Here is a 26,387-nt window from a genome sequence, read left to right on the forward strand (position 1 = left end):
ATTTTCATTTACGGACTTCAGCAGGCAGTCACAATGGAATATTTAGGGAAAACGTAAGGCAACACAGAGGTATATTTAAATTTTAGACAGTGTTTAGAGACTGTCTAAAATTTAAGGTCTCGTGCCTTAATTATTCCATAGCTTCACATCAGTGAAGTTTCATAGTGGCTCTCCAGATTATCAGCAAGAACAACATAGAATAGTTCCAGGACTTGACTGTACAGCAGATTTCAGTAACAGTCACAGATCAGAAAACCTGAAACATCTCTTTCTTGTAACACGCTCTGTCAGTGTGAGTTTGTAATGATGAATCTGCCCTGCTCCTTAGTCCAGTGCTCCTTGTGTCCTTTTCATTGACGAGATCGACGCCATCACCCCGAAGAGAGAGGTCGCATCCAAGGACATGGAGAGGAGGATTGTAGCTCAGTTCCTCACTTGTATGGATGGTGAGTTTCAGGAACAGCTGTGCTAAAAACAGATTAGAATTATCAGGCTCACTGTCTGCTTCCCCTTGGTAGTGACTTGTGCTTCCTTGAGAGGAGATAGTGGCAATAATTCTTCTTGTTTTGACACAGTTTGCCTGGGGAGTGGTGGGAAGATCATCATAAATTTGAAGGGGTGTTGTTACTACAATATTTTCACAGTGGTCTGTACAGCATTATATAAGCTTGTCTGTTGTATCAACAGAAATAATGGGGGAACCTGTTAAATTTGTTAATAATTAATGAATCTCTTAATTTTTAAATTTTTTGCTTGATTGTGCAAAATAGAAGTTTTAGTAGAAGCAGAGATGAACAGCAGTTCAGTCTGACTGGTTAGTTTATCTCTGCTGACTGCTGTCATGTGCTGCAGAAACAGAGTCCCACAGGTATGGAAATGAAGTTTGAACAGTGAATATGTGTACTGACTTAAATTCCTTCTTTCCCTTAGACCTGAATAATGTGGCTGCCACTACCCAGGTCCTTGTTATTGGAGCAACAAACAGACCTGACTCCCTGGACCCAGCACTGAGGAGAGCTGGGAGATTTGACAGAGAAATTTGTTTAGGGATCCCAGATGAAGGGGCAAGAGAGAAGTATGTGTTGTGAAGTTACACTTTCTTTTTGATACATTGATAAATAAGAAAATAATGTGTAAGTTAACATACAAATTAAGGAAAAGTACTTTATTGTGTTCAGTTCTGTTTGTACCTGTACACACCTGTGTGTCAGCACACACTGAGAAGTTGCAGAAGATATTAAGTGAGCACCTATTTTGTCTTGCTAGCTGTGCCTACATTTGGAGTAATTTCCTTTCTTGTGTGCAGATCTGCCTTTAGCATTATGTTCATGGCTTTCCTAGTGCCATAACAGAACAGATGATGGAATCAAATGTATATTTTCTCGTGTTCAGGAAGTTAACATTCTGTCTTTGGTGCTCCCTATGTAACTATTAAATTAGAAACATAAATTAAGAAAGCCCATTTGTACCTAAAGCAACAGGCCTGGATTCTTTCATTCCATTGCTCATGGAAATACACCAGTCTGGCATTAAGCTGAGCTGCAGTCATCCTGTGTGGTGTAACTGTCCCTTTTTACTCCAAAGATCTTTGACTGTCAGTCTAAGTTAAAAGAAATAAATCTTTTTTTTTTCATTTTTAATTTAAAAGGAACTGCTACTCATTTCCTCAACAGCAAAAAACACGGGAAGTTAGAAAAACTTACAGCTTATCTTGTTATGGGAAGGCAAGAAAGGTTAAAGGATAAGTTTCTTATTCTCAAATAATAATATTTCTAAGTTGAAGAGGCAAACACTTGTGCTTGCAGTATTGCCCACTTTGCATTGTCAGCACTCAGGCCATTATTCCCCCTAGGGTCTTTTATTTTTTTTTCTCTTCCCTCTCTTCTTCCTCCAGATTTAGTGCCCTGTAGTAATTGTGTTCCTCTTGTCTGTGGGCAGGACATGCAGATGGTCAGAGGTAGAACTGATGGGTCACCTGAGGAGAGTTGTGATTCTCTGATGGTTCCTAGGAACGTGTTCAAGTGATGATAGTCCCAGAAATAGCACAGAGGTGAACGACAGGAGTTGTGGATGACAGAGCCATCGTGGTGTGTAAAGATTGTTCACAGGTTTGAGTGGAGTCACAGGCATTCATGTTATTGTTTATTTGTATTTGTGTTCCTGGAGGTGTAGTCGTACAGGGACTGATGATTTTCTTTTTAAAATTCTTCCCTCCTCCTGCTTTCTGTTTTGGTTTGTGGAAAGCATGGTGGTGTTGACTTGTTCCTTTATTTTAAAGTGGAGTGTTTGCATAGACCTTACAAATCCTCACAGTGTGCTGATTTACAGGGTGAGTCTTGCTGAAGGCAAGGTTTGAGCTGCTGAGTTGTGGTTCTGCAGCCTTAAGGGGTGGAGTGAGATGAGAAAGTGTACCTGGAGATCTTGCTTTGCCTGGTGTTTTCTTGTGCAAATTCAGAACGAGCCATTTGTAGTCCTGAACTGTTTACACTTCAACTCTATCAATTAATTACAGCTCTTGTCAGACTGGTTCAAAAAATCTTGAGAAACAGGCTATTATCCCTAATAAAGATGGAAAGGAGATGATGGAACTTGCTAGTGGGGAGGGAAACAGATGGAATATATTATCATTTTAGAGTTTTGAAGAGTTTAATCATTTGTTTTTTTCATAATTTTTCTGTAGTTACATTATTTGATCTAGAAATAATTTGAGCTAGATTTTTATTGGAAGTAGAAGTATGTTACTGATCTGGACTCCTTTGGTTTGTGCTGCCTTTTTAAAAATGTTTTCCCAATGAAGTGATGCCTTGCTGTTGTATTCTTGTATTCTGCTTTCAGTGGTCAGGTAAAGATAATGAAGATTAAACCAGAGCTCCTCACACAGTCTGATTTCATTTGCTTCTTGCAGAACAGCTTGTTGTAGATGCTCTTCAATAAATAAATTTCTAAAAAGTGGCATGGAACAGCCAGTGCAGCCTTAGGTTTTTAGGTTAAATGTATCAGTGGATAACTGGTGTGCATCTCTGTGGTATGCTGACACCTAACCTGGCAGTTGTTAATGTTAGAGTTGAAAGGTGACCTGTAACACTTAATTTACCAGAACTGCTGATTAGCAATGACAGCCTGATTGAGGCTGTTGGGTTTTGTTTAAGAAGTGACAGGAAGTTTATAGCACAGTTCTGTGGGTTTCAGTGTTGGTTACTTCCTACTTGAGCAAAAACTTCCCATTGTGCTGCTTCAGTTCTTATGGACTGAAAGAGACATTAAATGCTGTTTGTTTTCACGTGAAGATAAAAAAAGTAACAGCTTTTTCTCCAGCTTTATATTTTCTTTTTTTTTATTTCCCTTACTTGATTAGAATTCTTCAGACTTTGTGTCGCAAGCTGAAGCTCCCGGAGTCCTTTGAGTTCCGTCACCTGGCGCGGCTCACTCCGGGCTACGTGGGGGCTGATCTGATGGCCCTGTGCCGGGAGGCAGCCATGGGCACGGTCAGCAGGGTCCTGATCTCCTCTGAGGAGCTCACACACTCTGGGGGGAGCACAGCTGGAGGAAGCCCTGGGATAGGAGCAGACATCCTGCAGGAAGAGGGCACCAACCAACCAGACCTTCCACCTAAGGTATGTGTTCCTTGCAGGGTGTGTTTTTAACATCTGAAGAGTTGAGCCATTTTAGGGTTATGAAAGTCATTACTCATTGTCTTGGGCTGGAAAGACAGGTGTCTGCTGAGGAAGGCCGGAGCCTCCCTGAAATGGAAAATGTAAAACCCATCCCCCCCTCTGAATTGCTATAAATTTTAAATTAAGGGGTTCGCAGGCAAAAAATATGGGAGCACAAAATAACAGTTCTTTAATAGGGAAGAAAATAAAAGGATAAAATAAACAATGCAGTAAACCAAAACAACACTGACAGTCAGAATACGACCTGACACCCTGTTGGTCAGGGTGTTGGTAGCAGTCCAGTTGGAATTGTGGCTGCAGCCCTCCTGCAGTGTCAGGTGTGGCTCTGTTGGAGCAGGGATCCTGTAGAAAAGGGTGTAGTCTTCCTCTGAAGATCCAGTGGCAGAAGAGGCAGCTGCTATTCCTCTGGGAAATCCAGTGGAGAAGCAGTGCTGGTGCTCCAGAATCTCCAGATTATATCCAGGTAGGAATGTTCGGCTCCTCCCTCTGGGTGGAGCATCTCCCAATGGGATGCTGCAGTTCTTATCAGTCATGCAGTGACATTCCATAGCCTGTTATCAGCAGATGTCTCCCTGGAGGGAGGAGTGGTTGTGAAAGAGATAAGAAAAACTGCCCACTTAACAGAAGACAACTGCCATACAGATAGTAAATAGAATACATCTTGCCTTGCAGTCTGGGACACTCATAAATTCTCAAACATCCACAGCCAACCTAATATTAAATTTAGATTTAGAAATGGCAGCTTCTAAGGCAGGAGCATAACTCCTGATGAGCCATATAATGGGCCTGGAAAAGTGGATCCCAAACCCCAGTCCTCCTGAAAGTTATGTTCATGTTTTATACAAGGTGTGGTTTTACCCTGGGATTTTTTTGATTTGTTTGTGCTGTGCTGTTCTATCTTCTAACAGAGCAGAGTTTGCAAGAGTGGCTGTATCTCTCTTCAGAATTGTATTGACTGTAACAGGGTTTTAAAAATATCAGACTTGAACTGAGTATTTTGCACAAGCTGTTTGCTGTGCCCTCAGTGAAATGTCTGTGATTATGCCTGGAGCTCTTCCCTGACCTGGCAGAGTTACAGTAAGCCAAAGTCTAGAAGTATTTATGCAGTCTTTGTTTGCCTTCTAGCTATGTGATTACTTGGGCTAAATCACATGTAGCAGGTTTGAGGAAGAGAGGAGCTGTGGAAGTGCAGCACAGCTGGATCTCTGTTGCAGCAGATAGTATTTCAAGTGCCAGAATTATTCTCTGGCCTAAGTAACTTGAAGGTTAGTGAAGCAGAACAACTTTATATCGAAATCCTTGATCCTATTTCTCAAAATTTGGACTCTGTATATGCCTTCATTATGTGCAGGCCTCCTAAAGATTTGTGTGGAGATAAGTGGGTTTAAATGCACATTGTGCTCAGGTTGTGTTTTTAGGAGGGCTGTCAGAGAGCAGTGGTGCTGTGATGACAAGACTCAGTATAAAAAGCTGTAGTAAGCCTTTGTATTAGTGTAACATAAGCATGGTGCTTATACCTCCCAGTGCTTCCTGGGGCCTGCTGTAGCCAGAAGAAAGTGGGGAGGGGCAGGTAGTTGCAGCTTTTATCAACATCACCATGATCAAAGGGGTCATTGAGAATGAGGAAGTCTAATCCTAACAAAGCCATGTTTTGATAGCTGGCAGGAGGTTGACATAGCCTAATACAGGGTATTGTCATTAAAACCCTGGTATTATGTTTATAATGGAAAAATAAACATACAAAACCTTGAAAAATCGTTCACACAATTCAAGTAAACAAACCCAGTGGTCTTGGCTATTTCAGAGGTTCTCTCAATGGCTCTCTTAAGAGGAGGAGGGAGGACTTAAAAGGAATATCAGGCATTCTAAGCACTTGTATTTCTTTGTGGTCAGTTGTAGAGCTATCCTAGCTGAAATTGATAGGAAGTGATACTTTTTCTTTCTATTCCTGTAGGAAAAATGTTGAAATGTAACGGAGTTTTCATATTTATTTTTTCTCCCTTTATTTTGTAATGAAAATCCTGAAACAGTTCTATTTGTAGTGCAATACCAGTTTGCTTTGATACTGCCTTTCTGTATTAGAATGGGCATGCATTTATGTTATGAAGATCTAAAGTTCTTTGATGGAATATTTTCTCAATTCCCAATATGGAACTGATTGGAGAAATTGGAATGTACCTCCCTTGGTCACTGTGGTCTGCAGCATGGGGCAGTGCAGAAAAGCATTACCCTGCATCTCTGTCCTGTTTGCCCAAACTTTATCAGGGCCTGATTGCAGAGCCAGGTCTAAGCAGGCTGAGGAAATTAGTTGTCTTGGAATTTGGTGGTGTTAAATCCAAGTGTGTGTTAAGAGTTTTAACAGTTTATACAGAACTGAATATTCTGCAAATTGTTGGAATTGTACTGTCCAGCAGTTTTTCACTTTCTCTTGAAAGCAGTTTCTTGTTAACAGCAGAATTAATAAATACATATAAATAATACATATTTTGGAAATTTCAGCATGGAAATACCTTTCTCCTAGTCAGTGTGGGAGAGGCAGTAGGAAGAACTGGAAGGCAGAATACATGTGCTAGCTCATTTTCTGTAGCATCTAAATCAAGATTTTAAGCTCAGCTCAGTGCCTTCAGACCTGTTAAATGTATACAGAGCTTCTCTGAAACATTTTTATCATTTATAGTAATTTACATAGTTTAGGTGCATTGTATATAATGATGTGATTGATAGTTGAAGTGTGGCTTTGAAAAAGCCCTTAAAATGGTTCTGGAAGTCTAACCCAGTTGCATAATATTTTTCTCTCCCTCTCCATGTACGTTAAGGATGAATTGCAGAGACTTCTGGATTTGCTGAAGGAGCAAGCCCCCTTGCCCGAGGAGCAGCTGCAGAAGCTGTGCATTGAGATGAATGATTTTATTGTTGCACTGTCATCAGTGCAGCCCTCTGCCAAGAGAGAAGGCTTTGTCACAATCCCTGATGTGACATGGGCAGACATCGGAGCCCTGGAGGATGTTCGGGAGGAGCTGACTATGGCAATATTGGTATGTCCTAACCTTCCTTCCAAAGAGCTTTTGCACTCCCCCCTGTGCAGGAAATAAAACTGTTTTCAATTTTTATTTAAGGTATAGGGCTATTTTGCAATATCTTTATTTAAAACAGTCAAGCTTGTATAATTTTCTTCAGAATTTGTTTCAAGTCTGCTGTTTGTATTTGATATGTTGCTTTTTGTGTTCATGCTTTCACTGTGTTGTGTGTTGCTCAATCTTTAAGTATTCTAGAAATTGTGTACCAATAACCTTGGTTATGCAACTACCACACAAAGAACTGGGGACTGCTTATCTGGAAGCTTAGCAATCTTGCTGCCAATCAGAGGGAAACTTAACATTAACACCTTTAGCTAACTTTGGTGAATAAAATCTTTGCCTCTGAATAAGGATATTTCTCCCATTTAGGGGTTATTAGCAGTGCAAGATACTAAGGTGCTGACTGAATATTTATTCTTTTAGTCTATAAAGAATGGGAATAAAGAACTTGCTGTGAATGATTTTTCATCCCGCTGTAACTAAAATGAAAAGCTTCATGTTTTCTTTATGCCAGAGATAACAATGATAATTTCTTTTTAGGCACCTGTGAGAAACCCAGAGCAGTTCAAAGCTCTGGGCCTGACTACTCCAGCTGGTGTCCTGCTTGCAGGGCCTCCAGGGTGTGGCAAAACACTGTTAGCTAAGGTAATGCATTTTCTGAATATCATTAAAAGCACTGGAGAATCCTCTTAAAATGGGTGTTTTTGTAGGATGAGTCTGGATCATAGTGCAAGAAGTTGGCCTTTGCACCACATTCCATCAGAAATCTAAATTTAGTCCTCTGTGCTGAAGTCACTTGATTTTTCTTGCATAAAGTTACAAGTTTGCTTGAATGGAATAGGAATTTTTGCAAAACTTAAATGAATGAAGTTGATTAAGGGAGAAGTAGCAAAGATGAGAAGTAACTCTATTGGATAACCACTGTATGGAATATTTTACTGTAACTAAGTTATGTGTTTGGGAGTACTCTGCAACTCTTACTGAAAATACTTCTATTTTGCTTCTTGAGCATTTCAGTTCTTACCACATCTCCATGTAAATGCAACTAATTGTGCAAATTTCAGATTGTTCCTCATTTTGTCTTCAGATGCTCTTATGGAGTTGAATATCTCTTTAACTCCCATAGTTATTGGACATTCTTCAGCTGGTGTGGGGGGTGGGGTGTGAATCTGGGACTGCCTCATCAGAGACAGAGAATACATTGCTAAATTCCCTGCTCCCCTCCCACTCTTAATGGCATATAATTATACTTTGTACTGTTTTCTATATTTTGCAAACAGTTGCTAACTGTATGTTCCTCCCCTTATATTTTTTTATTACTCCATGGACAGAACCCAGCAGACATGATAAATGTTTGTTTTATATCTATATTTATATCTTTACCTATATCTGTCTGGCTTTACCTTTTCTGCAGGCTGTGGCAAATGAGTCTGGACTGAACTTCATATCTGTGAAAGGTCCTGAGCTGCTAAATATGGTATGTGCTAATCATGGGGCTTTTGTTATTTATGGAATTCTTGTCCAAAATGTGGGGCAAGCAGAATTCCTGGTAATTACACAACTGGTACTGGTGCAGCTGAAATTGCCTTATTTAACCTCTCCTTAAAGTTTTTTGTAGTGAAGTTGTTCATGTGAAAAGAAAAAAGTCACATGTGTAGCTTAAATATTTATCTTAGTTAAAATTACGTGGCAGGTAACCCTTCTTGACTTAAAGTAGGGTTTGTAAATGACCAACTACATACATCACTGCATTTCTATAGCATGGAGATTTTAAATGTCAATAGATAAAAGTGCTGTAGTTCAAATTTTCAAAGCACTGGACTTAGAAGTGCTGTGATGTGACTTCAGTCCTTTTCAAAGTCAAGAGAATGTGTGGAACTGAGCAAGGTGGCTGCAGCTCCCATGTGGTGAGGCCATTATCAGTCCTGTGGAAGCTGAAACCCACATAATGGATTTGATTGATTTCTTCCAAATGTTTTTATATGCCTGCTTCAAGTACTGATACAGGCAGGAAATACAACCCTTAAGTTAATGAGGAGCCCAACTTCCTTGTGGGATACAGAGAAAATGTTGGCTGTGCTTCAGAGACTGCGTTAACATATAAATTGAATCAAACCATGTTTGTTTGGAAAAAATTGTTTGCATTTACAACTTCACAGCCTCTGTTCCTACAATTCAGCATTCAAAGTGAAATTCTGGCTGTCTTTTCAGTTCCCTACCACCAAGCCCCTGTCTTGAGGCAACAACTCTATGAACTTCAGATGTTCATTGTGTTCACATTGCCCACTGGGTTTGTTCATAAATAACTGAACAACAGGGTCCTTAATTAAGACTTATTTGTTAATTCTCATCACCAAAATGATGGCAAGTTACAGTTCTTGCCCAGAAAAAAGGAATTCTATTAAACTTCAAATGTACTGCAAATTGTCAGAAGTCAGCTAGTGACAGTTCCCATGTAAATCACGATCAGTAAGGAAACAGAGACAAGAGACTGTTTTCAGAAAAAAAAAACCAGATTACTAGATAGCATTTCTCCCTTGCAAAGTACCTTAAATAGTGTTTAAAACTATTGATTTTTGTTTTCCAAGCAAAGTCTTCGTGTCTTACACTGTTTCAATGTTGTTTCTCTGGCTTTTTCAGTACGTGGGTGAAAGTGAGCGTGCCGTACGCCAGGTGTTCCAGCGGGCCAGGAACTCAGCCCCCTGTGTTATATTCTTTGATGAAGTTGATGCTTTGTGCCCTCGGAGGTCTGACCGTGAAGTGAGTCTGCCTTGAGACATCTCCACAAACAAATACTCTCAGTTACAGCTTTTGGGACATTGCAGGCAACAGAAGTGCCCAGAAGGGTATTTCCCAAGAAAAGCAATCCACTAATTGAGGGAAATAAGTTGGTCAAGTTTTATAAAGCAAACAGATTACTGGATTGCATTTCTCCCTTGCAAAGTACCTTAAATAGTGTTTAAAACTATTGATTTTTGTTTTCCAAGCAAAGTCTTCGTGTCTTACACTGTTTCAATGTTGTTTCTCTGGCTTTTTCAGTACGTGGGTGAAAGTGAGCGTGCCGTACGCCAGGTGTTCCAGCGGGCCAGGAACTCAGCCCCCTGTGTTATATTCTTTGATGAAGTTGATGCTTTGTGCCCTCGGAGGTCTGACCGTGAAGTGAGTCTGCCTTGAGACATCTCCACAAACAAATACTCTCAGTTACAGCTTTTGGGACATTGCAGGCAACAGAAGTGCCCAGAAGGGTATTTCCCAAGAAAAGCAATCCACTAATTGAGGGAAATAAGTTGGTCAAGTTTTATAAAGCTTAACAGTTTTTTTGTTATGCATATATAAAAAAAGTATCCAGAGAAATTCAGATTAAGCTATTAAATTTGGTTATAGGATGTCATTACTGTGGAATTACTGTTTACCTCTCAGTAGCTTACCTGCTTAAAATGTTGTTTCAGAGGTTTCAATATGTAAGAACTCTTTTCCCTCAAGGAACTGAATATTGAGAAATTGTGTCTTCTTGTTGAAGTAGATATCAGAACGACTAGTACAAATATTGATATGTACTCCTTTAAGTGAGTCCTTTAGTTTTGATGGGAAAGGAAAGGTTTGCCACGTGTTAAAATACGTGGGAAGTGTGTAGACAGCAAGAATTTGGGATGGAGATGTACTAAGAGTATGAGAGAAGGAATCCACAATGCAGCTCCATTGAAAGTGTGAAAAAGAAATTCTTTCTTTGAGTAATATTTCACTGAAGGGAGTTAATAAATTTTTGTTTCTTTTACCTTGAAATATTCACATTCCCACTGTTTCTTTGATTTGTTGCCAAATTTCTCCTTCCCAAGTCAGGAGCCAGTGTGCGGGTGGTGAACCAGCTCCTCACCGAGATGGATGGGCTGCAGAATCGACAGCAGGTTTTCATTATGGCTGCCACAAACAGGCCAGGTAAGGACCCACAAGTCAGAAACAAGAAATCAGACATCCTTGGTTCTCTTTTAACAAAGTCATGTGTGCCTAAATATTTGAATTCTGTAACTAAGCCTCTTCTGTACTTAAAATTACAGTGTCTGCTCAAATCCAAAGGTTTTCTGATCAGTTAATCAGTTAATCATGTTCATGTGGTATTGTGAGATAAAGCAACCTCTTTAAAATGTGTCTCACTTAGCACCTGTTATCATTACTGTTAAAATGCTTTGAAAGACGTTTGACTCTGTGGTTTATCTCCTTGCAGTGTAGAAGCAGAAAAGAGACCTATTTCTTTTCTTTTTTACTGCTGAAATTGATTTTCTATCCAAAGCAGCTTTATATGCTTTTTTTTTTTGCCTTTTTTTTTTTTTTTGCCTTAAGACATCTGTCTCATGTTAAGTCATTTTTCCATTTGCTTATCTTCTGCTTCCTGGGCTCTGTGTTCCACACTAGGCTCTGTTTGGAGCAGTTACTCTTCTGTTGCTTCATGTCCAGCTTGGATATTAACAGCTGTCTTTGCTCCCTCTCTGGTTCTTCAGTTTTTGGCAGCTCTTGCAATTCCAGCAGCATCTTCTCAGATAAGCTAAACACTGATGTCTGCTTTGCAAACATCATGTGTTTTACAGGCAACTTTCTATCTCTGTTTTTGGGTGTGTTTTGTATTATGGAGAAGGCTTGTGTTTTATACATAGCAAGAAACTTGTTTTTCCTGAATTTGAATTCCATGTAGAAGCTGTGGGTTGTAGATAAAGGAATTTGTTGTCAGTTTAGAAAGAAACAAACATGAAGGTGTTGCACTACCTTGATTATGATTATTTTTCTGAATATTGCAAGTGAAATGAAATACAGGGTTTCAAGTCTGTCTTGGTAAAACCATACTGGTGTGGGTACCACAATTCTGGAAAGAACCTTTGCACCTAGAACAGATATTTGGCAAATTCCTACTTAGAGTGAAAGAATTGCAAAATTACTGAATGTATTAAGTAAGGACAAGATGTAGTTTTGCTGAGAAATAGCTTAACAGGAAAAATAGTAGCGTAGCTATTTTGGATATAATTGGGAAGGTGGGAAAGTTAAAATACTTGTTATTGCTTTTGTTCAATAAATTAAAGAACATTTGGTCTGAAATCATCTATAATAGCCAACTATTAGGTGGTTTTGGTTTTTTTCCAATGGTCCAAGGCTTCAAAGATTTGGAGGAAGATCTTCCTTTCTCAAATTCTTTGCACCCTGACAGACTTTCAAGCCTTCCACGTGGTGAAGTATGAGCAGTCAGGGCTTAAATCTCTACCTGCTTGTACCTTCTGTAATTTTTTGACTTAAAGTGGCAGGTTTTCCTGGCATGAGCTTGCTGGTCCTGAGCTATCTAGTGCAATGCAGAATAGGAAATAAGTTTGTGCTGTGTACAGATGCAGTGGGATGTACCAAGAGTGTTGGTGGGAGTGTCACCAAGCTGCCTTAGCAACTCTCCCTGAATTAGCTGTGCTATTGCAAGCATTTGTACCAAGCAGCCCTATTTGGAAGTGTTTCACAAGGGCTTCCTATCTAATTACTGACTTGTCATTATCTCTGACTGCTAGCTGGGGCTGGGAATTCCAGCGCTTTGGAGGTGAGGACACATCCAGCTGTACTTCCTGCAGTGCCTCCCCAGCCGGTTGGGCAGGGGGCCAGTCCTTTTTGGGCTGTTCTGTGTCCCTGTTCTGAGCAAGGATTCCTCTGTGCAAGCACTCCAGCAGCTTCGCCAGGGCCAGCTTAGGGTAAATACTGCTCAGATGTTAATTTCAAAATATAAATGTTTATGTGTGGCAGGTTTGTCCTAATTCCTTGGTTTAGATATACACTGATTCTGTGCTTGCTTACAGGTCTGATTTTCATGCATATGTGAAAGAGACACCTGTTCAGTTGTTAATTCCCCTCTCTGTAAGCCTTATACAAGGTGCATTTTTACCGTTATGTGGTTAGGAAGTACCTCTGGAATGGCTTTAGGATATTTTTTTTCCCCTTCAGTTTTTAAAAGTCACTATCCCCTTTCCCAGCTACAGTGGCAGATCTACTGTATGACCATACAGGAAGAGTTAAAATTACAAAACTTTAACAAATAATGAGGTTTGGGCTCATATTTGAGAACAGCTGGGAAATGTGTAAGGCATGAAATCAGCAGTGTATTATTAGTCAGTGACATTGGTGAAAAAAGGGGACTTGAGGTAAAAATGCCAAATGTAAAGAAAATGCAAAGGCATTTTGGGTATCAAATACAATTAATTTCTATTTATTGAATTTGTAGATTAATTTATATCCTTCAATTTGATGATTTTTATCTCAATAAAGATAGAAGGAGTTGTTTTGGCAACATTAATAAATTTTTTTTTTCCAGCTGGAAGGTGGTGTTTGGGTAGGGTGGATGTCTTGCTTCAGAAGGGCTGTGCATATGTGTGTGTGTGTATATATATATATGTATGTATAGGTATATATATATATATACACACACATACATTTTAGGAAGGATTAGACCATAAATTTTTTTCCTGTGGTATTTGCATTTGGCAATATGATGAAGCAGAGTTTCATCAGAACAATTTCTACTGAAGTTGTGGTTAAGCTGGGGTAACTGATGTTTCTCTGCTGTGGCTCATTCACTGTTCATGGGCCCTAGGAGGAGGCAGTGTTCACCAAATCAGGTTTTGCTGGTGTGGTCTGGGTAGTTGAAAGGAGCACACTGCAGGTACAGAGCAGTGAAGTCTGTGCTGGTAAAGCACTCTTAACCACCTTCAGAATGCAAAGCCTAAGCAGAGACCTGTAGGACAGGCATGGCTTAGACTGGCTGCTATATTGAAGTAGTTCCCCCAAACAATTAAAATTCTGGTGCCTGAAAAGGTTTTCAGATCTTTGTAAGAAAGATTTTTCTGTCCTAGTTGTGGTGAGTAGAGGTGCTGCTGGGGAGGGGAGTTGTGTAATGTAAAGCTAAATAATATATGTGTCCCAGCAGAACTTCTGCAGTCTTCCACTGAGCCAGTGCTTTGAAGTGTGGGATCTCATGGATGGTTTTTAATCCATATTAGTATAATTTATTGGGAGAGAAAATGGCTTTTCAAGATGCTTCTTTTTTTAGAGTGATGGCTTGCATGGTAGCTTTGAGAGTTGCATACTGGTACTGTTCATGACTGTTGTGTTGCTGTCAGCATTGCAGCCTGAAATCATTGTGCAATAGGAAGAGTCTTCTCTCATAAGTTATTATTACTGTTGTTGTTATTATTGTTGTTATTGTTATTATTGTTTAGGAGTAGTTAGGATAGCAGTGGCTCAACCACTTTTGGCATCAAGGTGTATTCCTGGCACAGTTGTCCCAGGTGCCAACACCTCACTGCAACAAGGTATTACTGTGAAATAGTGGTGGTTTATACCCCATGGCTGAAAACTGCCAAATTCTCTTTTATATAGCCTTTAAACACTTGGAAGGCTTTAACTCCCATTTTGGCAAAAGGGTGAACACAATAGATTGGTTCCTTTGTTTATCATCTACAATCTGCAAGTGGTAATTATTATTCTGGCAGTGCTGAAAAAAGCCTTTGATATGTCCTAAAAAGCAGGATATTTGAAATTTTTTTGCACTTACTCAATGACTTTGAATGTCCTCTGCAGGTATTTCTTGACTCCTAAATTAGCAGGGATGCAGTATTCCCAACTCAATCTCTTTCCACCTAAATGCAGAATCAATGTCAGACTTTGTCTGAAGAGGATTAAACTTTTAAAGCACTCGGTATTGTTAGGGGTGGGGGGGGAATAGAGGCAGAAATGTCTTGTCTTGTTAGCACTTTTATGGGTCACAATAATTGAATTCTTCCTACTTCCTTTCCCAAATTGAAGTCTAAATACTGCACAACTGCCAAACACTACTGTTGAATGAAATCTATAATTTCCCACAACTTTCTAGCTACCAGTTTGAATTTCAGGATGGGATGCTGATGCTTTCTGCTCTTCTCTTACTTCCCCAGGGTTTGAACATTTATAAACTCCTTAGAGAGTTTATGCTGACCAAGCTGACCATGGCATCAGCAGCATTTCCCCAGGGATTTAGGGAGCTGTTTGTCATGTGAGGAAACAAACAAGACAGTGATTTTAAACTGGACATAAACTGTGATGATGTCTTGATTTTATTCATGGCCTCTTTCTCTAGCTTTCTTAAATTAATTCTTGCAAAATTCCTCTTCTAGTTTCACTGAGTTCTATTTTTGTTGGCAAGTTTATTTTCATTTTTTTAGAGCTATTCACCTGAACCACATGTTTTGAAACACAATTAAAAAAATAATCACCAGTCTTTAACAATAGTTACAGTTTGGGTTTGGGCATTGTTTATGGTTTTACCTGTTTATACATGTTGCTGAATTAAAGGCAAGATAAGATCTAAGAAAAGCACTTAATACGTGAGGCATGGAACAATTTCTTTCATAATAGTTCTAATTCACACAAATTATATTTCTGCATTTCAGCAGCCCTTGAGTGTTGTGTAGCTTTCACAATAACTTCAGTTTTTAAGTGCAGCATTCACCTGGAGTCTCAGAAAACCTTTCAGGGCTTCTGAGCCTGCATTTCAGAACATCACAAATGGGAGGGCCTAGGTCTTGTGTACTTCAAATATATTTTGAAAAGCTGGAGTGAGAGCGTGGGAGAAGTTTGATGGACTCACACAACAGCTGTCATTGCTTGTATGCACTGACCTTCTGTAAATGTGCTTGGCTCCTCTACAGTTGAGATAAGACATGAATAATCAACTAGAAATGAATGTGGGACTAAGAGATTCTACTACAGAGCAATAGAATGTCCCTGTATAGGAATTGGTGCACAGATACTTTCAATGGAACATAATGATTCTGTAAAATTTGCAGTAGTTTGAAGAGCAGTGTAGCAAACTGAAATGTGACCTCATTCTCTAGAGGTTAGTGCCTGTTTGAACCCTTAAAAACAGCAAGGAATGGATGTACTTAAGTATCTTCTCATGTAATTTTGTCAGATTATTTGGAAAATTGTACTGCTCTCTTCTAATGACAGTCAACAGCATTGATCACCTCAGAAAGGCAGGAAATTATTAACATTTCTCCCAGTAGAAATATATTCTATCTGTGAGACAGCTGCTTGGAAAAGGAGTGCTGTGTTTCATCACATTTCCATGCTTCACTTTCCTTCCAGCTTGAGGGATGATAATAGGCTTTGAAAGAGGTATCTGCAGTAACTACTTTCATTTCATTAAAATGGTAAATGTATCTAAAATGAGTTGACTCTCTTCTGTTTAGGTAAGTTTTAAGATAATAGATATGGAGGGAGTGCTGTGATTTACCAGGATGGAATACTTTGAAATTCCTTGTAGGGGTACCTTATTCAGTTCCTTTAAATGGATATGAAGTGCATCTAATGAGTAAGTTTGTCCAATGGGTAAATATTAATTTTCTGGGGGTTGTGATGAGTTTTCAAGAACTTCAGGCCCAGGTCTGAACCAGAAAAATTAAATGAGTTGATTCATAAGGAGATGAGGGGTGTAGATCTGTGTTTCAGACTTTGGTGTGGTCTTGTTGCTGTAAACCACCAGTACTGCAGCTTATCTAGTTCTGTCAGTTGTGGTAACTTTTTGAATGCAGGCAGTGTGATAATTTCCATACAAAAAGGTGAATGCAACTTCACACCACATTGCTGTCTTGATAATGTTGGATAAATAGCAAGTACCATATTGTCAGTGTGCAAAATGGGAACAGTATTTTCCATAGCAAGCTTGATATTTTTAAATATTATTTAATACTTTATTTTTGGAATGTTAGAATGGGGAAATCAGCAAGTGCCTGGTGTTGTAATGCAGGCCCTATTGAGAGTATTTGTTTTGGTGTTTGTAACAGATTCTTTGAGTGAACTTAGTGTTTCTTATCACATTAATAATAGGAGATGACAGAAAAATGAAAGTGCACTTGTGTCAAAAGCAAGACAAAGTGTCATCTGGAACAATGCACAGATGTATAAGTAACATGTTTTTGTCTGTGCCTGCCACAGCAGGGATTCTATTTAACTCTTGTTTCATCTGGTCTGGATTAAATTAATGCAAGTAATTCCTTTTTTTTTTCCCCTCACCATTCTCATCACATTAGCATCTGCATTAGCTGATTTTTCTTCCATAGATGTTTCTGCCCATGACTGCTGTATCCTAGGGGGGGAAAGCTTTTGTCCAAGAAAAAAATAAGAGTTGTCCTTTAAGCATAACTGAGAGAGGAACTTGAACAAAACCATGCCCATCTTTAAAAAGTGGATCAAGACCACACTGTGGTAGGATCAGGTAGTTCAAGTGTTAACAGAGTTAAGCAAACTTTTTCATTTGCAAAAAAAAGTGATAGTTTAACTTCCCTGCTACTGTTTCAGGGCTTGGGTGGTATCTGTTATCTTTGAAACATTTGTACAGTAAAGGTTAGCAGCTTCACTTTTTCCAGTCCATCACTTTTGTTCTACAGGAATGCAGTAGTTTGTCTGTGAACTCTGTTTTGTCAGGAGGGCAGAGCCAATGCAGGCTGTTTGCAGCTTCATTGGGAGGTCTTGATAATTTCCAGCTTTAGACTTAGATGGAATTATCAACTGTCACTTTAGGGAAAGGTTCTTGCAGTAGCTACCTCACACATTCATATAATTTATTCAAATAGTCTGTTATAGTAAAAGTATGGATTTCTTTATATCTTCTGTGACTTTGCTGCTCACGTTACTGTGGCATGTAGGATAACAGAGAGTCACAGAATCATTCAGGCTGGTAAAAGACCTCAGAGATCATGGAGTCCACTGTTAACCCAGCCCTGTCAAGTCCACCACTGAACTGTGTCCCCAAGTGCCACACCTACAGGTCTTTTTAGTACCTCCAGGGATGGCGACTCCATAGAATTCCTTAGTGAAACAGATTAATACCATTATTGGGTATTATTATATCAAGAAATATTGAGAAACATCATGCAGGCAGTTTGTTCTGAAACACAGACAGGAATTGAGGCCTTTTCCAGATTATATGCCCTGTCTGTATCTCTTGTTATCCAATAGTAAGTATTTATATCCTGACTGGCTTTGGTATCACAGCCTGTGGTGCTAAAAGGCAGCTACACATTTCTGTTACTCTTAATCTTTGAATGGTTTTCTAGAAACATTTGTGATAATTTTTGCTTTCTTATTTCTCCACACATAATAAATTTGGAGTCTGTAGCTCTCCCTGGGAAACAAATTCTGTACTTTGCAGCTATTTTTGGTATTTTCCTGGGTTTCCTGTTTTACCATTCAGATAACCATTATGTAGTAGAAATACAAATGACCAATAAAATTAAGTTTGCATATGGATGGTTGTGATTGGCCCTGTGTGCTTGTTATGCTTGACTTGTCATTGTCCCTTTGGGTAGAGTTTTTCCAGTAGAAGAAACTGCTAATAATTAGTGTGGAATTCCTCAGCAAAAATGTTCTAATTCTGTATTGCCAAATATAGAGTTGTCTTGTTACTGAAGAGATGAAACTGGTATTTATGAGCCATCATTAATCAGATGTGGCTTAATGTTACTGGCTGTTAGAGACTTGTGGATGAAAATGAAACTTTTTCAATCAGCTCCTTTAAGGCTCAGAGCTTCAGTTGTGGCACAAATGCTTTTTTGAGTCTTGGTACAAATATGCATGTATTCCTTCTCATGTGCAGATTCTCCTAAGGGTGCAACTCATTTCTGGATTAATTATTTTCTATTTTTCCTCTCCCTAAGATATAATTGACCCAGCTATCCTGCGTCCTGGTAGGCTGGATAAAACACTCTATGTGGGTTTGCCACCACCTGAAGATCGACTTGCTATTTTAAAGACCATCACCAAAGTGAGTATTTGGAAATATATCCTTCATCTTGAAGCTTGGTGGAATGATGTAAGACAAATTAAATGTTACAAAGATTGCAGGATCCTGTCTCATGAAACATTTTCAGCTATTCCATGAGGTCATAAAAATAATCCCTCAGCCCATCTGCTGTTAAATTTGCTCTGGGACTGCAAGGGGCTGATGAATCTTGAGTAAAGCAAACCTGTTGAACATAGAAGTTGCTGCCTTGATAGTCACAGTTTGAACAGATTTAATTAGAAGATTGCTATCTGAGTGAGTAATGGGCCTAGAAGTGTTTTGTAAGCTTTTTTTGGGGGGTTACAGACATTCAGCAGAATGATTCACAAGCTCCATCTGTATTTGCTCAACAGTAGTTGTGACACCTAATTTGCTTTAGGATGAAAAGAAGCTTGTGATGATTGAGGTTTTATGTTAAAGTAAATGTGAAAATGTACAATCTGTGCCTTCATGGGTCCTCCCTGAGGTGGACAGCACAATCTGCTACTTCACACACTTGGATTATAGAATTCTCTGAGTGTTTCTCCAAGGCACAGGAGGAATCAAGGCCTTAAAAAAGAACATAAAAAGCATATGAATTACTTGGATATTTTCTACTTTTTTCCAGTAGATCGACATTGATTATTAAGACCAGGTGTTTTATCAGATCTTGATTTGAGCTGCAAAGGAGACAAAGAACATATATATGTAGGAGATACATATAGGATATATTTCCTTTCTATAGAGGAAAGATAGCATTATGAGAAGTCTGGCAAAAATTGTTTAGTGTATTTGTAATGAAGGATAATCCAGACTTCTTGTGTAACCGTAAAGTTGTGGTGTGTAGGCAATAGTTGATTCAGAATTTGGAAAGTGAGAACTTGTTCCAGCCTGTTCTTTCATGCCAAAATGGATGTTCACAGGGTGACCTCTCATTACAAATTCAGGATGTTAGACTTTCCTTCATTTGTTCTGTGCTTTGCTTCATGGATGAAAATAGATTAAGTATTCCCCCATTTGCTATTTGCAGTAGACAAGTTTGTTGTTTCTAAGTTCTACAGAAATTCTTCAGTTAATACTTTTTACAACCCTGTTCTTAATGTTCTTCGTGAGATGTTGAGAGGAATTGAGTATAACATCTCTGAATACTGTAAGGAATCACAATTGTTATTTTACCAGATTTATTTTTAAAGGTAATTAGGGGTGTAGGGAATAGTGTAGCAGAGCTTGGTGCTTTGCTGCCTTCAGTGGAGCAAAGGTGGCATTAAAGAGAGCTGATTTCTCTCACTCTCACAGCCACACGTAGCCACCAAGATACACAAACCCACCTGGCAAGGGCAGGATCACTCATGGGCAACACCGAGTCCTCACTTCATCTTCTGCCTTCCTCTTGTGTGTCAGTGACCATCTGGTTGTTGGGGAGAACTGTTTGCAGTTTCCCATCAGGAATCAAGTTCAGAATTGCATTTACTGCCATAAATCCTGGGTGAGGTCGCTGAAGGGTGTCTTTGTTCCCTTCTCCTGGGAATCTTTGTGCCTACAATCCTATCTTCCTGTTGGGATAACACCAAGAGGAGTGGCAATGGGATGTGGTAACCCTGTTATTATCCCACTGCCAGAATATTTTTGTCTTCTGCTGACATCAGGTTTGATGTGACCTTATCTGCTTATGGGCCTTCTTGACAGCAGGAATACATTGCACAGTGTTTATCAGCTTGGTTTCTGTGGATCCTCTCACTGATTGTCATATTATTTATCTTGCTTTTTGGAATGCAAGATGCTTTCATGCATGCTTAATTCACATAGTCTGTTTAGATTACAGTGGTGAATGAGGAGTTAAATCTTTAAAGATGTGTAGGAGTTATGTGAAAGAACAACATGGAGTAAAAGGTGTTAAATGAATTGAAATGCTTTATTTTTTGTCAGATTTCATCCATGCATTCTAGGGGAGGAAGTGTGAAAAATTTGAGAACATATTAGCTCAAGGCCAGAAAAAACAAAATGTTTGGTGCAGATGTGAATGATGGCATGCATTCCCAGAAATCTCCAAGGAATACATGCACAGCATGTGCAAACAGAATCCTTGCTGAATGAGAACATGGATGCTTAGAAAGGCAGCATGAGGGGTAGAAAAGGGACTTAGGGGGAGGGACAGGTTGTCAGGAACACAGCCTCAATGTGGGTCGAAACTTCGTTGTGAAAGACTTTTATTTCAGTTAACTTGTACAAATCAGTCATTCCCAATTATGCACATTATGCAAGAGAAGCCTGTCTTCACATGTTCCAGGTACTACTGTACTTAACCATTCCTGGAAGCTGCATCGAGCTCCTCTGCTGCACACAGCTTGGCACCAGAGCAGGGAGAGCAAAAAATGTCCAGTGTATTTGCTCCACAAAGCAATAGGTTAAACATTTCTTTTTAGCAGAGGAGGTGTCTCTCTGGGTTGCAATTTCCTATAAGAATTACTGAAGTCTCCCATATGAAGTTGTATGAAACTTTCTTGTTTCCAGGTTGAAGTCTCTCCCTTCAGGATGTTTTCAAATCAGGCTGCTCGTTTACCTTTTTACTGTGGTGTTATTCTGGATTTTTTCCCTTGGTAACTGTTAAAGGTCCATTCAAGATTGTTTCCTTACTCTGCCTAGTCTTTGACTGTTCCACTGTCTGTTAAGTATTCAAGTATTTTAACTTGCCAGGTACTACACATTTTTTTTTTTCTCTTGAAGGTATTTTAAGTATGCAGTATATCAGTTCCTCTGAAGGAGTCAGAAAATATTCATGTGAATTTGTGCATTTCTTTCAAATGAGTATCTAAAGTGTTCTTTCCTGTCAAAACTCAGATATTGTTTGATCAAAGAGACATCTTGAACCTCTGTACTATCATGATAATACTTTACTGTTGTCTAAGCTTGGAGGATCTCCAAGCTTACAGTGTTGGAAATTTTGTTGGCTTCAAATACCTTCAAATACCATTTAGGTAATTTAAGACTTTTGCTGTTGGAGATGCAAAACTAATAACAAAAGAAACCACTTCTGGAATCTTTCTGGAGGAAGCAGTACTAATATGGAAAAGTAGTGTCCAAAAATCTACAGTATATCTAAACTCCTATGAAACCTAAATGGAAAACTTCTAAGTTTGAAAATCTATATCCAGAATATAAAAGATATGTAATTAATTTAGTCTTAAAGGTGATAAGACTAAACTGGCATGCCTGTTGCTTAGCTGTTTGGTTTCAACACACAGTAAAACTAGAGGAAGTTCAGCTACACAAGCTGCTGAAGCAACCAACTATTATTAAAAATAAGCCCACATATGGAATAATGTCATTGTTACAATGCCCTGAGGCAGGCTGGCCATCATTTCCTCAGAGAAAATCTCATTTGTGGGTGGCAAGTTAAAATTTACCATTGCTTAACATTTCTTAATTAAATGGTTTAAAGGCTGATTATCCTTCTTGCCAGTTTGAGATTAAAAATATTTATATTTGTGGATATTGCAGGAAACTTGTCAGACACCTATATGATTCCTGATTAAAGAAACTCCATCACTTCAGGAATGGTAGATGTTAAAGGAAAAAAAGTTTTCTTACCTTCTCTTTTTCCTTACCTCATCTCCTTTAGGATGGCACCCGGCCTCCCCTGGACAGTGATGTGAGCCTGCAGGAAATTGCTTACAGTCAGCACTGTGAGTGTTACACGTGAGTATCTCCTAGTTTTGACTTTCATACTTCATGTGCAGTGCCAGCAGTCTTTGATGCATGATCAGCTGTATTATTGAGAGGGTTTCTTAACTTTATAAACCTTTTCCCTTAGGGTATTTTTCTTGATTTCCCTTGTGCTTTTTTTCCAAGAAGCTGGTAGGAATAAATGGATGCTGAAGTCTTCATCTGGAATAGTCTTCACATTGCAAATACAGAACAGTGGAGGGCTTTTGGTTTTCTTTGGTTTTATTTTATAATTCTTGCATCATCTGAGGAACAAAGAGCCCTCTTTAATGGTGATGAAAGCAAATTGGTTAAGCAGCCATAACCAGCTTGTTTTGTCACAGAGCTAGAGCAGTCTGTTTGACAAAGTAATGAGGGCCCATTTCAGCTTTGGGAATAGCAAGGTGTGGCTTTAGGGAAAGCTTTATGACCATACCTGTCAGAATAATTTGCAGTTATGGTCCATAAAACTTAGAAAGCTTTAAAGCTATTCAATAATTTAGTGATACTCAATGTTTTTATGGAGTTTACAAAAGATAAAGTTTATGACAAGCTGCTTGCCACAATATTACTTGGGAAAGATGAGTAATTTTTCTTTCTACACCTTTTGCTCACTGGTTTATAGTCCAGAGGTTTTTTGTTCAGTGTGTGGGGGTTTTGGTTTGGTTTTTTGTTGTGGAGTTTTTGTGGGTTTTTTGTTGTTCGGGTTCATCTGTATTTTGAATTTGGGGGTTGGTTTTGATATATTTGGTTTTGGTTTATTTGTGGTTTTTGTTTTATCTGGTTTGGTTTAATTTTTGATTTTTAAATACTTTATGCCTAATACCCCCAAATGAAGCACGGGGAGTTAATTTTGAATTTTTTTTTTGTTTCAATAACTCACCAGCTGAAAGACATGTGAAAAGTTCCAGCTATTCCAGTTCCAGGAAACTGGAAAGAAATACTTAAACTGATCTGACCATGTTTTGTGGATACTATTATTTTAAGAGCATGTTAACTTTACTATTGATGCAGCTTTGAGCAACTCCTTTTTTAATGGTGAGGGATTTCATTTGAATTTTTCAGAAGATTTATTTAAAAAATAAGTTATGTTCCCAAGAAGTGGCACGGTATTAATCAACCCTTTGGCATTTCCAAAAATGCTGAATGGGGGTTTTGCCTCTTCCCTTGTTTCTCATCAATTTGATCTTGATTTGTGACTAAATTCTGAAGGACATCACTCCACAATGAAGATTGCAGACTGAGTAATCATCAGGCCTCTTTCCAGTGTTCTTAAGATGAAACTTTGTTACAGCAGAACGAAATTTTAATGTCATTTATAGTGTCTTTCTATATGCCATCAGCAAAAGAGCAATTTATCCCAAATAACCCGTTGTTTGTATCCCTAGAGGGGCAGACCTTTCAGCTCTCGTGCGTGAGGCTTCCATTTGTGCCCTGAGACAGGAAATGGCCCTGCAGAATACTCAAAGCAAGAAGGGTAAGAAAGCTTTAAAAAGAAAATCTTAACTGAACAGTGACAAGATAAATGGGATATAAAGTATTTAAAGTAGTTGAAGACAAGCATAGGGCTGTGAAAGCTGTACATCATTGACTGATTGACTTCTGAGCCAAACAAAAATTGATTCACATAAGGGGAGGTAGGGGAAGGTACAGGAAAAATGGTTATGCTAGAAGTCAGCACAGTTCTTTTTTTTAAAGAATTGAAAGTTGCTACCTTAAAGAGAAGTTTCTGTTAAATGGTTACATAAAGGGATTATTTTCTAGACAAATAAAAACACTTTTGCCAATTTTCCCTGTCACTACCAAAGACTAATTATGCTGATGTATTTGGAGGAGGCTGGTAAACTGCACCTTCCCTGATTTCCTACCTTTGGCTCCCAGCTGTGTTGTGTAACTGAACACGAACATCCAGCACTGATGGAGTTAGGAAAATCTGTGCCACTTTTGATCTTTGATGCTTATCTCATCAGTGCCTCTTGCCAGGACTTCAACAGGGAGTTATAAATTGATTCAAGTACGATCTCTGCCCTTTCATTATCTGTCTGAACTGCTGGTTTAAGCTGTATTTTTGCTGGGATTTTTAAATTACAGATTGAAACTTTTATATAAAATGCCTGTCTGTTTAGATTTCTTCCCAGTAATTTTGTTTGTTATTTTATCTTTAAGCCAAAATGCAAAGCTAAGATGGAATTGTGGCTTTTCAGATTATGTCCTTGGAAAATATTGTAGGCTTTCATTATGCCCCTGATTTCTAAGAGCAACACTGGTATTTTTATGGCTTTGAATGATTATTTTTGATCTAGTACCTATCCAATCTTGTCTGGTTTTTAGCAGCAGTAGGTTACCAGAGCACAGTGTTTGTATTCCCTGTTCTGAGGCAACAAGCATGTTCATCTAGAGGAGGAAAAAAACCCAAGATATAAAAAACCTTCCCTGTTCTATGACTTGGTTACCCATTTTGCTTGCTGTAGCTGGCTAAAACTCTTGATTTGAGGTATAAATATCTGAGTTTATCCTGGTCATTTTTATAAATGTTCACAATACCGCAGGCTTTATTCAAAGCTGTTCATCCCTTGCATTCAGCCTTCACAGTTAGGATTGCAGCCTGAGCACTGACTGTGAATGTGTAGGCAGCCAGCAAGCCCATAACACATGTTCAGCTTGGTTTGCATGTTTATAGCAGCTGCTTGCTTGGACTGTCCTTGGCTTTCCAAGGTGTCAGCGCTGACTGGTATGAAAACATGTGAGGTGCTTTCTGATTTGAGACCCTGTTAATTTTTATCTTCGAGATGAAGGCTGGAGATTTTCTTCCTTCAGTGTTCAGCAGGACACGCTGAGCTGCCTCCCCTCCCACACACACTCTGCTTGGCTGCTGAGTGTCCTCCTCAGTCAGTCCTTTGGAATCAGGGCTGCTCCTTTCCATCCTGGAGAAACTGTTGCAACCTCTTGTTATACCAGATATTTTCCCTCTGGAATAAAATCAGGGGTGTGGTTTTTTCAACACTTGGCAGTGGTTTGCTTGAAGGTAGTTTTAGAAAGTGAAATGTAAAGATATCCTTTTTGTGATATTTCTTAGGAGAATTCAGAAATTCTAAAACTGATCATGTTAGTCACTGTGGTCTGAGAATTGCCAGATGCAGAAGTTTGTAGGGGAAATTCCTACCAACTGGGCAGATTTCCACTTTTATGTAGTACCCCTGGATTTCCTCATCGTTGGGCCAGCACTGAATGCCCAGAAAGGTTCACTGCCATTTGCAAACTTGGAGTTTCACTTCTGCCTCCCTTTTCCAAGGCACTGAAGATGGTGCATGAAAGTGGTTTCAGCACCACTGGCAGAGTGGGACCCACCCTACTGCAGCAGTTCTGCAGTCTGTGTCAGGTTCCTCAGAAATTTTGGAACACCATGTGCTCCTGGTGCCTTCTTCCCATTGCCATCCTGACTCACCTGTTTAGCTTCATCTTGTGTATTTATTTCAAACAGATCTCATTTGTACAGAATGTACAGGGTATGAGGAATAATAGAGAGAGAGTCCTACTCCTATTTCAGCTGCAGTGACAAACACAGACCTTCTAAACTATGACCCTTTTTGTACACTTTTATAAGAGACAGCCAGTGGTCCCACATCACCTGCAGTCTGTAAGGCTGAATCTAAGCACAGAATCTCTGAAACTTTTTGTCAGAGCAGTTAAGAGCAAGTGTGGTTTACAGTGATAATAAAGTTTTGCATCTTTGCAATTGAATTTGAAAAGCAAGATCTGCTCCTTGTTTGATAGGAACCATGTATCCCTCACTCATCTGTGTAAATAGGAAAACTCCAATTTCACATTTAGAGTTTTAAGTGCATTGCCTTATTTTTAAAATATTGTGCCTGTTGGTATACTTCATTATTTTAATTTAACGATCTAAATGGTTTTAAACAACAAAATATTTGTACCTACTTATTCTGACTAAATGGTTTTGTCATCAGGAATTGAGGCAAAGTGAGTTAAAACAAGTAGCCACGGTCTACATTTCTCACAGCTACATTTTTTATGTGATCAAGCCTTGGACAAGCTTTTATCACATAATCAGCATGAAGCAGTCTAACTTAACTTGCAGTGAGAGGTCAGCTACCTAGC

General features: G+C 39.0%; 1 protein-coding gene across 1 annotated transcript in view; it reads left to right on the forward strand.

The window, feature by feature from the left end:
- NVL (nuclear VCP like) overlaps positions 1–26,387 on the forward strand; it is a 39,474-nt gene that overhangs the window by 9,880 nt on the left and 3,207 nt on the right. Inside the window, exons 11-21 of the mRNA XM_039716860.1 lie at positions 329–446; positions 931–1,075; positions 3,356–3,614; positions 6,491–6,709; positions 7,292–7,396; positions 8,166–8,228; positions 9,392–9,511; positions 10,588–10,687; positions 18,463–18,569; positions 22,186–22,262; positions 23,657–23,745. Of these exons, the coding sequence (XP_039572794.1) occupies positions 329–446; positions 931–1,075; positions 3,356–3,614; positions 6,491–6,709; positions 7,292–7,396; positions 8,166–8,228; positions 9,392–9,511; positions 10,588–10,687; positions 18,463–18,569; positions 22,186–22,262; positions 23,657–23,745 (1,402 nt within the window). The remainder of the gene's footprint in view (positions 1–328; positions 447–930; positions 1,076–3,355; positions 3,615–6,490; positions 6,710–7,291; positions 7,397–8,165; positions 8,229–9,391; positions 9,512–10,587; positions 10,688–18,462; positions 18,570–22,185; positions 22,263–23,656; positions 23,746–26,387) is intronic.

The sequence above is a fragment of the Passer montanus genome, unplaced genomic scaffold (assembly GCF_014805655.1).
Source record: "Passer montanus isolate IOZ18808 unplaced genomic scaffold, ASM1480565v1 scaffold37, whole genome shotgun sequence".
Classification (NCBI taxonomy): domain Eukaryota; kingdom Metazoa; phylum Chordata; class Aves; order Passeriformes; family Passeridae; genus Passer; species Passer montanus.